The following is a 12,090-nucleotide window of genomic DNA, read 5'->3' on the forward strand; positions in this document are numbered from 1 at the left end:
AGCAGTTTTGTTACTGTGAACAGCATAGAGAAGGCCCAGGTCCTGGAATTCACCCAAACCAGCTGCCTCCAGGACCCTGGAAGGCGTGGCTCTGGTAGGGGTAGAGAAGGTGGTGCTTTTTTGGTTTCTGAGGAGTGAGGCATCAGGCACATAGTGCTGAGGAGAATGGAGGATGATGGGTTGCTCACCACCTCCCTCTGGCTTTCGCTGAGGGAGGAGAGGTGGGAAACTGGCAGAACCTTTCCTTTGCTGAGTCAACTGAGAAGGAGCCTGTAGAGTTCCAGTGGTGTTTAAGTGGCAGTTTTAGTTTGGGGTTTTTAAGGCTGCTCCCACCAAGAAGTAGCCTGAAGATGCATGACTGAAAGCATATGGAGCCCAGAAGTGCAGACTTGAGGAAACCACCCTGATTGGTCCAATCCACTCTGCTCTGTAGCATGAAGACAGTATTCCTGCCTTTGCAAGGCCTTTGTGTCAATAGTGGAAGAAGTGCCTGTTACTTGCCCATTTCCTCTCCCTTCCTAGCAGACAGATACCAACATGAAAGGCTTATTCTCCAGCTGCCAAACTTTATTACAGTGGTGGCCATTATTCACTTAATCATCCCAGACCTAGGAGACAGCCTTCCTATACCCACCAAAGACAGACACTTTTGGGTTTTTACTGCATGAACTTATTTATAAAGGTTCCACTTGTACACTTTGCGTGGTCTGCCTCTTGTGTCTCCACGTGTGCAGTGTCATAATGAAGTTGGACGGTACAGAAAGTACAATCTTAAAAGGGCTCTGGCCAAGGGGTGACTCCAGCTGCCCGGTTTGTAAATGAAGTTCAGGGTGGGGTTCTAAGTGCAGAAGAGAAAGCTAAGGCTGGGGGTAGCCTGGCGACAACTGGAGGAGGGCTGAGAGCACTGCTAGCTCTGTAGGAAATTTCATCCATGCTCTACCAGTTTCAGGGGCCTCTGTGTGCGGGGGAGATGTAGCCTTTATTAGGCAGTATACAAATATATTATTGGTAGCCTTCTTGCTGTCACCGCCCACGAAACAACCTCCTCCTCAGCACCTGACAGCCCTCTACCTCCCACCCCATAAACAAGAGGGAACCGAGTCTCTGCAAAAGATCCCCAACTAGACTGCAGGAGTTGAGAATAGGAGGGCTGAGTCATCTTCCTCTTCAAAGGAAACTAAAGTGGACTGGAGCCACAGAACAAAAGGATGCTCTCTAAGCAGATCATAGGCTGCTCTTTGAGGGCACCAATCCCTCTGTCCCAGAAAGTTGAGATTTTTGTTGTCATGGGTGCTGCCATCCCTTTTCTCCACATTTACTCATCTCATCAGCAGCAGTGTGCTAAACAGGCAAGGAAGAGAGGCACACATGGCCACCAAGCCAGGTAGAGAACCGCACAGACAAGTAGGCCGTCTGATGTGGTTGGAAGTTGCTGCCTTTCACCTTAAGGTTTACACTAATGTTCGTGTGAGGGGAAAGGATGAATCTTAAGAGCATCTTTTCTGGTGCTCCCATTTCTTTTGGCTAGTACTAGGACTAGGTAGGTAGGAGTTTTATAACAGAGGCCAGAGGCCTTTTATTTATTTAGAGTTTCGTGTAGCTCAGTCTGGCCTCAAACTCATGAGGTAGTTAAGGATGGCTTTGAACTGCTAAGATTCCTCCTTCTGCCTCCCAAGTCCTGAGATTACTGAAATGAGCCAATATACTCACAAAACTAATTCTTTAAAGGGTCTGTTCACCCATAGCTCTAATTTCTGAAACCCTTCTGTCATCTCTTCGTGTGTAGCACTATTTCATAGCGTGGGTGTTGCTCTCAGGGCTCATACCATGTCTAGTGGGAAGGAGAACGTTTGGACGGTTCAGATGCTGGGCAATTCCTGCTCAGAATGAAGGCAGATGTTTTCCAGACACTCAGAGACCCACGGCTGAACCCTGATGTTTACCACAAACAACAAAACCAGCAGATACTTACATTTGTGCATAGGTCCACATAATAGAGGGGATTTTTATTAATTTTTAAAAGAGAATCAATTTATACTACTATTGATTATATAGAGCCATTTCTTAGTGTTCTTTTCTGACCACTTAAGAAATCAGAATATATCGTGATGAGCTTAATAAAGCCAAACAAAAATTAATTGGTCATTACCTAGGGTAGGTACAAGCATAATTGTTTGACACTATCAAATGCAAAGCAAGACTCCACCATGACTGCCTTCACTGCACCCTCCTGATGTTGTCCTGGGTGTGAAGGTGTGTACCACGTCTTCCTTTTGCCTTTTTGGAATGATTAACCCATGTTCTGCCGGTTGCCATAGCCCCTGGGATGGGTGTCCTTCCAGTCATCCCACTCTCGCATTCTGTGCAAAGTTTTTTCTTCATTCTCTTCATCCTTTTGTTCTTGATCTTCCTGCTTTTGAGCTGCTCTTTTGAAATCAGCTAACATAGGAAAATGAGAAAAAGGAGAAACGAAGTCAAGGAAATGCAGATAAATATTAGGGAGCTCAGCTTTGCTCTGAAACCAGGTACAGACGATGAGAACGGAGCACGGCTAGCTGCCCAGGCATGGCACAAATGTATTCTATAATTGAGTACATGACATGTTATGCAATGGCAGCAAATAAAAGTGCCTCCAGAAGTTTTCACAGAAGCCAAGATCGTAGACGAGTCCTCCATAAATGGATTCTATTTTGGGAAACAATTCCTGCTGAATGGCCAATAATCCTTTCATCAAAACAAATACACAAACAAACAAAACCCAAAACAACCCCCAACAATCCTATCTACCAGTAACAATAAAAAAAACCTAGAAATCCAAAATCACTGAAGTTAAAAAAAAATGATTTGTGATTCTCCAGGGATGTGGCATTTGCAGGTGACTTATTTCATCACCAATTTGCTTTATTCATTTTTTTCAAGATTAAAGAAATTAGGTACATGTATGTTTGTAAGAGTTTATGAACGAACACTGGAAGCCCTCAGAGAGCAGAAGAGGTCATCAGATCCTCTGGAACTGGAGTCACAAGTTGTTGTGTGCCAAGACATGGGTACTGGGAACTGAACCTGGGTCTTTTGAGAGTACTGAGTGCTCTTAATTACTGAGATATCTTGCCCCAACTTCCTTTATAGTCACAGTCTTTCTATGTATTTATTTATTTTTTCTTGAATTTGTTAAATATTATAGAATGCTTATACTGTTAACCATGCCTGAGAATCAAATAAAAGAAATGATGCCATGGACAGTCTAATCCACTCTGATACTTGATTTGTGTGCTTTCTGATGATATTCGATTCTTTGATACATCTTTTAACAAGAGTTGGAATTTAACTACTGTGGGTCTTCTGTTTTCTAGTAATTTACATCAAATAAACTTCTTCACATTTGTCTCAGTTCACATTTCAAAAACACAACACCCATCAAAGTTTCTGAGAAAAATATGCATTCTTTTGGGCTGAGGAGATGGCTTGCTTAGTCAGTAAGTGCTACCTGCACAAGCATGAGCATCTGTGTTCAGGTCCCCAGCATCGATACAACACTGTATGACTGGATTTCCAGCACTGCGGAGCTGGAAACAGGGAGATCTCTGCTGCTCACTGGCAGCAAGCTGATGAGCTGAAGGTTCATTAAGAAACAGTCTCAAAAAATAGAGAACAATCAATCTCTGGCATCCACTAAGATGCCCATCCACCCCCAATTCACACAAAGACACACACACACACACACACACACACACTGAAGTCATGATAACCAAACTAGCATGGCAATGACCTAAAAATAGATACAAAGACTGAACAAATAAAATAAGAGATCCTAGAAGTAAATTCAAAAAGCTCTAGCCAACAGATATTCAACAAAGATGCTAGGAACATACCTGGGGAAAAGTCTTTTCAGTAACTGGGATATGGAAAATTGGCTGTCTACATGCAGAAGAATTAAACTAGACTTCTATCTTTCAATTACAGAGATTACTAAAATAGATAAATATCAAACTGAAAAGATGAGATTACTAGAAAAAACACAGGAGAAATCACTTCAGACATTGGAAGGGGTAGGGATGTTAAAATTGATTTCTTTTTTTTTTTAATTTTATTTATTTGGTGTGTTGGTAAGTGAGGAGGTTTGCCACAAAATGACAACTTTTGGGGGATGTTTTTCTCCTTTCCCCGTGTAGGTTCTGGTGATTGAACTCAAGGGCTCATTAGTAGTGTAGGGCAAATGCCTTTACCAGCTAAGTCATCTTGCTGGCCTTAAAAGACTTTTAAGATAAGAACCCCCCACACAAAGTATTGGAAACAAAACAAAAAAACAAGACAAATGGGTTCACTTTAAATTATAACAAAAAGTTTCTGTACAACAAAAGAAATAATCAATAGTAAAGCGACAATCTACAAGTTTGGATAAAAGTCTACATCTAATCAGGGGTGTATGTTCAGAACATATAAGGAACTCTGAAAACTCAATAGCAAAAAAACCAAACCATACCCTCCAAACAATCTAATTTAAAAATGGGCACTAGACTTAAGTAGGCATTTCTCAAAAGAAGACACAAAAATGAACAATAAATATGTGAAGAAATGACCGACATTATTAGTTATCAGGGAGACATAAAGCAAAAACACAATGAAACCTTCAGTTATAGTGCTTACTATAAAAAAAGAGAAAAAAAATAGTTCTAGAAAGAATGTGAGTAAAAAAGAACCCTGGCACATCGTTGGTGCCATGATAAATTACGACAGTCACTGTGGAGAACAGTAGGGAAGTTACTTCAAAATTAAAAGCAGAACTACCATATGATCTAGCAATCTTGCTACTGGGCAAATATCCAAAAGAAATGACATCAGTCTGTCAAGAAGACATTTGCACATTCACATTCACTCCCAGCATAAAAAAAAAAAAAAAAAAAAAAAAGCAATAAACCTATGTGTCCATCATCTGAAGAATGGGTAAAGAAAATGTTACAAATACATTAAGGAATACTATTTAGAGACTTAAAAAGGATAAGTATCTTGTCCTTTGGGGTGACATAGATGGAACTGGAGAGGATTAAGTGAAATAAGACAGGCACAGAAAGGAAAGTACTGCATGATCTTATTCATACACAAAATCTAAAAAAGTCGATAGCACAGAAGTTGAAGAGTAGAATAGTGGCTACCAGGGGCTGGAACGAATATGGGAGGAGGAGGGAGGGATGGGAGCATGGTCAATGGGTACTAAGTTACAGCTACACTGGAGGAAAGTTTTGCTATTCTACTGCATGGAACAATAACCTTAAATAATGATAATATACTAATAAAAGGAAGAGGAGGCCTGAATGTTAAGCTCAGTGTAGGAGAGCTTACCTAGCATATGTGAAACCCAACGTTGTGTCCCTATAGCCACAAAAAGAGAAGGGAAAAGCTACAAGGATTCTGAATGCTTTCTTTTTGATATCTGCCCAGCAGTGGGACTGCTAAATCTTATGGTACTTCTAGTTTTAATTTTTTTAATTAAGTGAAATGATGTTTGTGGAGACAGCTATGTTTATTCTGATTTGAAAACATGATACCATATATATCATGTATGATACACACACACACACACACACACACACATACACACACACACACACACACACACATATACTGAAACATTCCATGACACCTAATAGTTTGTCAGTTTCTGTCGATTAAGATTTCAGTAACAACTTTGATAAGAAAGGCTTGGTTGTTAAATGGACTTAGGCTACTTATAATTGCCCTTTTGTGTGTGGGGGCTACTGGAGAATGAACCCAAAGCTTCATAAAAATGGAGCAGATGTGCTATTAACTGAGCTCCATTTCCAACCCCAATTTCTTCTTCCTGTGGCCCTGGGGGCAGGGACGAACAGAAAGCACTGCACACACTAGGCAGGAGCTCTAACACTGAGCTACATTCCTGATCCCCAATTATCCTTTCTGAAGCTAAACTGGCTAGTGGAAATGAAAGCTTCCCGATCTTTCTGAACATTCTGAACACACGATCTAAGTTTATCTGGACTACTACCCTTCAGAAATAGAAAAGGCTGTTTCTCTAAGATATTCTGCTTTCTTTTGATAGGGATTTTTTTTTCTTTTGTTTTTGACAGCATCCCACTTCATAGACCAGGCCAGCCTTGACCTTACGTTGTTTTTACCTCCTGCCACAGAGTGCTGTAATTACAGGCCAGGCCTCGAATGGTACTTCAATGCCACAATTAGGCTAGTGAGTATACTTATTACTAGGCTACTCCTTGTTGTTGTCTTTTCAGTTGCTAGAGCAAAGGTCTGTGCATTTATTATGAAATACATGTTTTCATATGTTCATATCAGGGTTTACAGCATTGCTGTTGCTTCCTTTCTAAACTGAAACTCTTTTGAGTTACATCTGTGTAGTTACACACCAAAAGCCCTAGTTCTCAAAGATAGAGAACTAAGAATACCAGACTTACTTATTTACACTCCCTTACATCATACAGCACACTGCTACCAACATAATCACTGAGAATCATTACAGTTTTTTTTTGCATACACTTTTCTTATTTCCTCATTTTAAGAAATGGTTGCATTCTATATACACATTATCCAAGCCTGTATGTATTCATATTCACTCCATCTTAACACTCATTTAGTCTTGGTTCTACAAATAACTGCTCTTCAGTCACCACCAATGTCTCCCACCAATGCAGTTGTCTGAATTTCATTTTCTAAAAAAATTCTTCAGGAAGGGATCATGGAAACAATATTTCCCAGTTCCTGGATTTTGAAAATTACCTGTACACTTTAGACTTAAAAGCTTTTATCAGATACAATGTCCTTGGTTTCTGTTTTTTCCCCTCTGAGGTTCTAAAATATTTGCTACTTTATTTTCTCACAACTATCAAGTATATCATAGTTCACAGGTAAGCTAAGCCTTTTTTTTCCTTCAGAAATAAATCACTTACAAAACATTGAGGTATCTATGATATTTAATTTTTTTAACCTAGTAGTTTTACTCAAATTAGTTTTACTCATTCTGGGTGAAAAATTTCAGAAATATAATATGTGTTTATATCAAGTCTTTTTTAATTCCAGGAGTTTTCCTATATTAGTTTTTATTTATTTGTTTTTGTTGTTGTTGTTGTCAGGGTCTGTCCTACGGCTGGCCTTAAACTTTCTATGTAGCCCAGGCTGGCCTCCTACCTCAGCTGGAATATTGTTTACAACCTTGCCCAGCCTTATATTCAATTTCCCTTCTTGCCTTGGTTTTCTTGTTCAGATAATCCCACTATCCATATGACAGCTCACTTTGCTGTATTTAATATTTGTCATTTTATCCAAAACCCTTTTATCAGTTTCTTTAGTTTATATTTTTCCTTGTTTAAAAAATATTTAAATCCTTTTTCTCATACAATTTAACTTTGATTACATTTTCTTCTCTCCAAACTTCTCATTTCCTCCATGTTGATTTTCATCTTTTTTTGTTGATTTTCTTACTTTCTGCCTTTTAACTTGGTAAGGCATTTTCAGTTTTTCCATATTTTTCATTGGTTCTATTTGAGCCTTTCTAGGTCCCTCTACCCTGAGCCAGATGGTCTCTCTGTGGTCTCTGCTACTTTTCAAATAGTATTTCCTAGCTCATTTTAAAGATATTATTTCCTATTTGTTCTTTTGTCTTTGTTTTGCTCTGCTTTGTGTTTTAAGCCAGGGTACCACAGCCTTGGCTGGCCTGGAACACTGAGGGTAGCTGAGGGTCCCTTTGTACCCTGGACCTCCTGCACCTCCCAAGTGCTAGGACCAGAGGCATTACTACCACCCCAGGTGTTTGATAACCTGTCCTTCTGGAGTACTTGCAAATATTTCTTTTACGCCCCCTTCATTTTGTGTGGGATTTGACCTTGGTAATTTTCCTTACAATTCTGAAATTTATTCCACGTATCACACAATTAATGTATTTAAAACTATATTTGCAGTTTTCCAACCATCATCACAATCTATTTCTAATTTTTATCTCAAGTGTTTCTGAATTTTTAGAAAGGCTTATGATTCAAGGTGGTTATCTCAAATTCACAAAGGCTCCATTCTGCTGCTTTTGCACACACTGGAGAAGTGTGGAATCTAGATAACATAGCTACTCTGGTTCTTTCTCCCTTTCACATGTTCCTTCTCTTTCTTCTCTATTGCTCTTGTCCTAATTTTGATTTTACTTGTAGCAACACAAAATGGAGGAAAACAAAAACAAAAACAACAACAAAAAACCTAAACAAACCTGAAATAATGTTTTTAAAATGAGTTGGGTGATACTATTTAAAAAGTCTGTGGGCCTCCTGCCCTGGGAGACTGGGTGGACTAATTTCAAGAGTTCATTACAGACTGGATCATGCCACTCCTTCCAGATTATCTAATCGTGGTGCTTTTCGATTGTTTGGTTTTTACCCATTGAGCCACCTCACCAGCTTGGCTTGGATTTTATGGGATATCAAAACCTCCCCTAGTTTCAACTGCTGTTCTATATTTGGGGGAGGGGAGGGACAGGTGGCTTCCAAGACAGGGTTTATCTTTGTAACAAGCCCTAGCTGTCCTAGACTCTCTTTCTAGACCAGGCTGGACTCGAACTCACAGAGGTCCACCTGCCCCTGCCTCCTGAGCGAGTGCTGGGATTACAGGTGTGTGCCACCACAACTGGTTTCAAGTGCTGTTCTTAACTGGACTCACTGCAGTTGTTACTGAGTACACTATTGTAGGCTTTTCCAGGATAGTTAACTCCCAGGGTCTCCTGCACAGATGCCGGTAACCTGCTGATTTGAAGCACCGGTGACCCGCCTTTCCCTGGCTTTACTTGGAAGTTCACAGGGATTTCCTGTCATCTATCTGTGGTCGAAATACTGTCCGAGTTTATTTCGTACTTTTACTGAAGTATAAACACATGTACAAAAGTAAAAAAAAATGTGAGTGTAGCTCAATGAATTGTCATTTATCTAACACATCCCTGTAATTGGGACCCAGACAGAAATACAAAACACTACTAACTCCCAGAAAGCCCCTTCAGGTCCAACTACATTTCTAACCCACCACTAAAGGCTTTTAACCAGCACATACAGAGAATCACCTGTTTTTGAACATTATATAAATGAAATCATACAGAACATATGCTTTTGTGTTTGGCTTTTCCACACATAGTTAGGTGTGCATCAGCTAGATTTTGTTACTTATACAGCTGAAGAACCACAGTTAGTCTAACATTACACACAGCTCATTATATGAATATACCAAAACTTACTTATCCATTCTGGTATGTATGTGCATCCAAGTACACTGTAGCCACAGTGGGCTGTTAAAAACAATGATTTTCATGGCTTACTTTATGGGCACTGTCTCTTCCTTTGGGGGGGGGTGGGGGTGTCTATACCAGTGGTTCTCAATCTGTGGGTTGTGACCCCCTCGAGGGGTCACATGGCAGATACTTACATTTTGATTCATAAAGGTAGCAAAATAACACTTATAAAGTAGCAATGAAAATAATCTTATGGTTGGGGGTCACAACAGCATGAGGGACTATATTCAAGGGCTGCAGCATTAGGAAGGTTGAGAACCGCTGCCGCTGCTCTAGACTAAGACACGAAAGCACGAGATTATAGCAGTACCCCTGTGTTCAACTTTTGTGGAACCACCGTCAGTTCTTTAGTTTTCCTATCTTTCTTGTTTCCTTCATTTGGACTTTTTGTTGTCTTCTCTCCCAGATTGCTGAAGTAGGATCTCAGGTCACTGGTTTTACTGTTCCCCCGCTCCGCCAACACTATATTTCAACATTATACTATTATCCCTCTCCGCACAATATTCACTGTATTTCTCAAAGTCTGATGCTCTTTGGAATTTTCCTTTGATTTGTGTGTTACTCGTGTATTCCTTCCTCCTTGGGGGGGAATTTCCTAGCTATATAACATAGCTAAGAACACATTCACTGTAATTTTAATTTCTGAAAATTAACTGAAATGTATGATGACCTACTATATGTTGACTGTGTCCCCTGTGTTAGAAAATGTTCATTTTACTGTTGCTAGACATAGTTCTATAAATGTCAGGCAGTGTAGTGTACAATGACTGACAGTGTTGATCAGATTTTTCAGTAGCCTTACTGGCAAACACAATCCTATCAATCACTAGAAGAAGGGTCAACATTTCCAATTAGGTAGTCATCTTCCCTCTAATGACAATTACAGCTGGGGGAAAAAAAAAGAGTTCTTTTGGCTCATGTTTCTAATTCTTCATAACTTGTCCCTATAACTTGGGGTTCAAGGTGAGGCTGAACATCATGGTGAGGAGCATGTGCTGGGACAGGGCTATTTGCTTCCTGGAAGCCAGGGACCGGAGAGGAAGTATGAGAGAAGGGGTCCTCAGGACATACTCCCTTCAGTAATGCTCCCATCTACTAAGTGTCTATCACCTACTTAACAGTTCATCAAATTATGAACCTATTCATAGATTAGTTCACTGATGAAGTCAAAGACTCCAGGATCCTTTCACTTCCCAGAGCATTACCTGCTGCACTGGGGATCATGCTTCCAATATAAAGACTTCAAAAGAGAACACTGATTATGATTGTAGGTTTGTCTAGTTCTCCACTTAATTTTATCTTCCTGCAATTTCAGGCTTGCTAACAGGCACTTACAAATGTGTCTTTCTGGGCAACTGCCCCCCCCCCCCCTTTTCCCCTTATAAAATTTTTTTTTTAACTCCCCCTTTTTCTTTCTTGCCTGCTTTATCTAATATTACTGTAGCTGTTATTAGGGTACATAGCTTTAGATTCTTTTCACTTTGATAACCTCTATTTTTTTTTTATATTTTAAAATACACAATTTCCTATTAATCGTAGGCAGTTGTGCAAAGACCATCAATCCTTGATTTCTTATTTGAAGGTCTGTTCTATTTACTTCAAGGTGTTCTGGATTTGGCCATTCCAATAGATGAGCATCTCATTGTTTTAATTTACATTATCCCAACAACATGATGTGGAGCATCTGCAAATCGTATTTAGTGAACTGTTTAAGTTTTTTTTGGTCTATTTTTTTTTTCATCTGGCCATTCATTTTCTTAGTATCGAATCTTAAATGAATATTTTGGATAATAGTCCCTTCTCCGATATATCTTTTGAAATATTTTGTATCAATCTATGGTTTATCTTATATCTGTGTGTGTGTGTGTGTGTGTGTGTGTGTGTGTGTGTGTGTGTGTGTGTGTATGAAGGTTTCTTTCTCTCTCTGGTTCAGTCTGCTGGTCATACTCAGTCTACTACTTTCTCTCCCTATTCTGGACTCTTCTGATGCCTCTGGGTATACTCTCCCTCATATCTACAATAAATTTTTTTTTTCAACCATACTTCCGAGTGGTCATGTCCTCATTTCATTTAATAGGGTGACAATTTCCTGCCTTAACATACTTAGCTCTCTCTGGCCTCTGTTTCCAATGGGAAGTCTACAATACTTCGTGACGTTGCTCTCTGTATACTTCATTTGTGTATGCTTTTAGATTTCCTGGGTGGGGATTATGCGCGTCTATGTGCAGAGAGCAGAGGTTAACACTGAGTATCTTCCTGAATTGTTCTCTACCTTATAGTTTTCAAACAGAGTCTTTCAATGAACCTGGAGTTTGCCAATTAGGCTAGAGTGGCTCAGCAGTGAGCTTTGGGGATCTTTCTGTCTTCCAAGCACTGTAATTACAGGGTAATTCCCACTACACCCGGCTTTTTAAAAAAAAAGAGTTCTGGAGATTGAACTCAGGTCCTCATGCTTGCATGGAAAGCACACATCCCCACATAGACACATGTAATCAAAAAAATGTTGAAAAATGATTTTTACAATTAATTAAATTAATTAATTGTAGGCAGTTGTGCGAAGACCATCAATCCTTGATTTCTTATTTGAAGGTCTGTTCTATTTACTTTTAAGGTGTTCTGGATTTGGCCATTCCTATATCTATATCTATATCTATATCTATATCTATATCTATATCTATATCTATATCTATATCTATATCCATCCATCCATCCATCCATCCATCCATCCATCCATCCATCTATCTATCTATCTATCTATCTATCTATCTATCTATCTATCTATC

General features: G+C 39.5%; 1 protein-coding gene across 1 annotated transcript in view; it reads right to left on the reverse strand.

Annotated features, from left to right (window-relative positions):
• Nucleotides 1-1,968: 1,968 nt before the first annotated feature.
• The window catches only part of Igbp1 (immunoglobulin binding protein 1), a 23,886-nt gene continuing 13,764 nt past the window's right edge, over nt 1,969-12,090 (reverse strand). Inside the window, exon 6 of the mRNA XM_055605087.1 lies at nt 1,969-2,439. Within this exon, the coding sequence (XP_055461062.1) occupies nt 2,291-2,439 (149 nt within the window). The 3' untranslated portion in view covers nt 1,969-2,290. The remainder of the gene's footprint in view (nt 2,440-12,090) is intronic.

This window comes from Psammomys obesus, unplaced genomic scaffold (assembly GCF_907164565.1).
Source record: "Psammomys obesus unplaced genomic scaffold, mPsaObe1.curated_primary_1811, whole genome shotgun sequence".
Taxonomy (NCBI): domain Eukaryota; kingdom Metazoa; phylum Chordata; class Mammalia; order Rodentia; family Muridae; genus Psammomys; species Psammomys obesus.